We start from the raw sequence: 4,887 nt of genomic DNA on the forward strand, positions 1-4,887 counted from the left end.
AAAAAAAAAAAAAAAAAAATATATATATATATATATATATATATATATATATTAAAAAATTCTCTCTCTCTCTCTCTTTTAAAAAAATAATAATAATTGTAATGGGGCATATATATTTTAAATTCTAGTTACTGCTATAAAGATCACTTGGGTTTGCTCTCTCACGATAGTGTGAGTGCTTTTATTACCCTCATCCTTGCCCTCATGATATATTACTACGTCTTTTGATCTTTAATTTTCTTTTTGTATAGTCCTTTGTCAGTATCATGTTTGCAAACATTTGGAAGATTTCTTTCCTTGTGTTCTAGAACTATTGAAATACCAAGTGAATTATCACTTTGAAAATTTGGTTGAATTTACCTATGAAATTGTTTGGTTGTTCTTTTTGGTGGTGTCATTCTTTTAATAGTTTTATCTGATAGTCTGTTGATAACATGTTTTTTCTTGGTTAGTTTATGTTACTAATTCTCCAAATTATGTACAATTGTGTCATAAGTCTTTATTTTTCCTAACTTTTTAAATACTGAATTAGTCTACTTGGTATGCCCTATCCACACTTCGTTCCTATTTCTACCCTGCATGCCTTGTTCCCTTCTCTTTAGTCCTGCCTCTCGTTTGTGGTACCATAATGCTTAGAAATGCTCTGATCATCTATTAGATTAAGAACTTGCTTTTCCAAGTAAAAAACTATTGTCATAACATCCTGGGGTATCTGTATTTGTTTTGGAGAATTCTACACTTCCTGAAGTCTTCTCAGTTTTCTCCCTTAGCCACCTCAAGTGTTCATTGTATTTATTCACTCTGCTTCATAGATTATGTGTTTGGGGTTGGAATTATTTTCTAGTTTTATTGAAAAATGCATTTTGTTTTTGTACTCCTTTTACATTTACTGGTTTAAGCAAAGAGACAAGGCAGAATTGCTTTTATTCAATTTTTAATTTAAAAATCTGTATTCATTTTAGAGTTAGAATATTTGATTAAGTCTCAAACTTGTCTTTTCTGGATAGTTTCTTATCAAAATAAAAAAATTGTGGCATATTGTTAGTTCCACGATTTTTATTCCTTCTCAAACCTTAATATGCTTATAGTTGTAAGAGATTATTTATTGTTTCTGTTTATGGAAACAAACATTTTAGAAAAAGCATATTGTATAAGGTATAAGAATAAAAAAGAAAAGAAAAGCACCCTGAAATTTCACCACCTAGAGAAAATAACTACTTTGTGTAAGTTTTTTTTATTGTTGTTTATTAAGAGCTCATTCTAAAAAGTAGCTCATAAGTGTGGTTTTGAAGTAGGAGTTATAGCCAGATTTCCATCTAGTTTTTAAAATTTTGATTCTTTAAATTCTATTTTGATTGGTAAACCTTTTCAAAAGGTTTCATTTTACAGGTAGTATTATAAATTGACCTGACAGATAATAGACATCGAATTTGATTATACTTTTTATACAAATACATTGAATATTTGTACTTTTATAGTCAGTTAGTGAAAAATAATAAAATGTACAGTTTGACAATATTAACTGTTCATCTGAATGACAAAATTAGTGATTGTCAAGATGCTGCACTATTTTCTGATGTGTGTTTTTCCTGTTACACAGGCCATGAATAGGGCCCGAGCTCTCAGGTGTCAATCAGAAGACCACACATCTGCCTTTAGTGCTGATGACCTCATGAGTATAGATCTAGCAGAACAGATGGCAAATGACTCTGATGATAGCATCTCAGCAGGACTCAACAAAGGAAGAGGCCGAGGCAGAGGTCGAAGAGGAGGCAGAGGGCAGAATTCAGCATCAAGAGGAGGATCTCAAAGAGGCAGAGGTTAGTACTAAATATTGTCTTGCATGCTGCAGACTTGGAAGTTGAGTGGGAAGTAGTACCTAGTATCTTTTGGTCAGAATTGTGTTATTACACGTCTTTGTTTCTGGAACATGATTCTTTAAAAAACATTTTTTTCCTTTTTTTTTTTTTTTTCTTTGCAATAGTGGGGATTGAATCCAGGGTCTTGTGCATACTAGGCAGGTGCTACACTTCTGAGCTACATCTCCATCCCTTTTTATTTTTTGTTTCAAAACAGAGTCTCACTAAGTTTCCCAGGCAGATCATCCTGCCTAAGTCCAAGTAGCTGATATTATAGGTGTATACCACCCTGCCTAGTTACAATTTGATTATTATAATGCAAAAGGCATTTTAAGTTTTGACATGTACCTTTAACTTAAGTGAATTTTGAATGGTCACCTGCAAAATTGAGTTTTTTGTTGTTGTTGTTTTGTTTTGTTGGTACCAGGGATTGAACTCAGGGGCCCTTGACCAGTGAGCCACAACCCCAACCCTAATTTGTGGTTTATGTAGAGTCAGCGTCTCACTGAGTTGCTTGGCGCCTCACTTTTTGCTGAGGCTGCCTTTTGAACTCATGATCCTCCTGCCTCAGCCTCCTGAGCCACTGGGATTACAGGCATGTGCCACAACATACCCTGCCAACATAGAGTTTTAATTGTTCTTAACCTATATTTTTTTGAAGCTTTATTGTATTTCTCTCATAGTACATTATGGGTACATTTATTGTCACATTTTCTCTCACATGTGCAAAGTAATAATGAGACAAATATGAATCATTAAGGAAAATGGCTAGCTAATGACTACTCCAGATCATAAAAGAATTATTTTTGTTACTGTTTAAGGTAAAATACCTGCAATCTTATAAAGTGTTCTCCATAAAATTCATTCAAAAAGGAAAATTACCCCCCCAAAATAATTTGATTTTTAAAACCAATTGTTAAAATTATTTTTATCTCTGTATTTAATATACTATTGTTGCTATTGAATAGTCCAGACAATGGAAAATGGTCATCCAGTGACTTCTTAATGTGTTGTTTAAATCCGTCCCTAAAGAAATTTCCTAATTATTTTCATTAAATATTTATTCAAGTGAATTATAAGTTGGCAAAATGAATAGTAATTTAGCTTTAAGTCTTCAGTGAGAGAAAGCTCCATCTTCTAGTGATATCATTATCTTCATATTTACAAAATTTTTTTTCTGAAATTTTAAATGGATGAATGTGAACCAGACATAGTCTAAAAGCATTAGTCTAATGTCTGAAAATTGATTGGTGAGACTCTACATTTTCTAATATAGGCCTTTGGCTTTTTGGAAACTTTTTTTTTTTTAACCAAGGATTAACCTAGGGTTGCTTACCTACTACTCACATCCCCAATCCTTTTTTTTTTTTTTAATGTTTTATTTAGAGATAGGCTCTTGCTGAGTTGCTTAGGGCCTCACTAAGTTGCTGAGGCTGGTATGATCCTCCTGCCTCAGATCCCAAGTGACTGGAATTACAGTTTTTATAAACTTTTGGCATAACTTTATATAGTTTTCATTTTTTGGTGGTGTTTGAAAAAGCCTTAGTTACTGTTGGGATTGTGTATTGACTGTTCATTATTCTAATAGCAGGCAATGCTCTAGAGACTTCTACTCGAAGCAGGAACTCAAAGGCCACTGTGTCAGCATCTAGAAATATGTCTATTATAGATGGTGAGTACAGGCTGTAAGTGACTATCTAGCAGAACTTATAAATTCCAACTTAGAAAGACTGAGGAAACCCCTCATAGTAGCCCTCATTTATTTGTATTGCATTCATTACAGTTAAAAGGACTATTAAGATTATAGGATAAGTTATTCTTTAAAAGATCTTTGTTATGCATCAAAACTATTGGAGAGTAAACTTTAATAATGTTTTAAATCATTTCTTTTAGACAAATAGAATTATTATTTATCTTTGACAGAGGGATCATGATTGCCTAGCAAAGTGAAGTATGGGATCTAATTAATATAAAAATAAAGGAGCAGTAAGCTGCCTTGTAAAGAATTATTATCTCTCCCTTAAAGGAAGTTTTTCAGCCTTTATTGAATGGCAACTGATAATAGAGAATGGACACAATCATCAGATCAATTAAATAAAACTCTCTGTTTTATTTACATGTTTTTTTATTGGTGCATTACAGTTGTATATAAAAGTAGGATTTGTTGTTATATCTTTGTACACACACAACATAACAGTATAATTTGGCCAACATCATTCATCAGGATTTTCCCTTTCTTTGTCTTCTCTGCCTTGGTCCCTTTCCTCTGTTCTACTGATCTCCCTTTGATTTTCATGAGATTCTCTACCACCATCTTTCTTTTTTCCCTCTAGCTGCCACATGTGAGAGAACACATATGATCCTCAACCTTCTGAGTTTTTTTGCTTAACATAATGTTCTGAAGTTCCATCCATTTTCCTGCAAATGTCATGATTTCCTATTTTTTTTATGGCTGAATAAAACTCCATTGTGTTTATATACCCCAGTTTTGATATCCATTCATCCATTGATAGGTACCTTGGCTGGTGCCACAGTTTGGCTATTGTGAATTGTGCTACTATAACATGGGTATGCGTGAATTGCTATAGTGTTATGACTTTAATTCTTTGGGATAAATACTGAGGATTGGTATAGATGGTCATGGTGGTTCCATGCCTAGTCTTTTGAGGAACTTCCATTCTGATTTCCATAGTGGTTGTACTAATTTACAATCTCACTAATAGTGAAAAAGTATTCCTTTTTCTCTACATCTAATTTGTTCATATTCTTTTTTTTTTTTTCCTAGTGTAGTTTTTTTTTTTTTTTAATTTTTTATTGTTGGTTGTTCAAAACATTACAAATTTCTTGACATATCATATTCCACACTTTGATTCAAGTGGGTTATGAACTCCCACCTTCACCCCATACACAGATTGCAGAATCACATCAGTTACACATCCATTGATTTACATATTGCCATACTAGTGTCTGTTGTGCTCCGCTGCCTTTCCCATCCTCCACCATCCCCCCTCCCCACCTCTCCCCTCCC

At 33.2% G+C, this 4,887-nt stretch overlaps 1 protein-coding gene across 4 annotated transcripts in view; it reads left to right on the forward strand.

Annotated features, from left to right (window-relative positions):
* The window catches only part of Mre11 (MRE11 homolog, double strand break repair nuclease), a 64,514-nt gene that overhangs the window by 41,759 nt on the left and 17,868 nt on the right, over window positions 1-4,887 (forward strand). For all 4 annotated transcript variants that reach the window (XM_048795981.1, XM_048795982.1, XM_048795983.1 and 1 more), the window contains exons 15-16: window positions 1,601-1,820; window positions 3,448-3,531. In XM_048795981.1, coding sequence (XP_048651938.1) covers window positions 1,601-1,820; window positions 3,448-3,531 — 304 coding nt within the window. The remainder of the gene's footprint in view (window positions 1-1,600; window positions 1,821-3,447; window positions 3,532-4,887) is intronic.

The sequence above is a fragment of the Marmota marmota genome, unplaced genomic scaffold (genome assembly GCF_001458135.2).
Source record: "Marmota marmota marmota unplaced genomic scaffold, marMar, whole genome shotgun sequence".
Classification (NCBI taxonomy): Eukaryota; Metazoa; Chordata; class Mammalia; order Rodentia; family Sciuridae; genus Marmota; species Marmota marmota.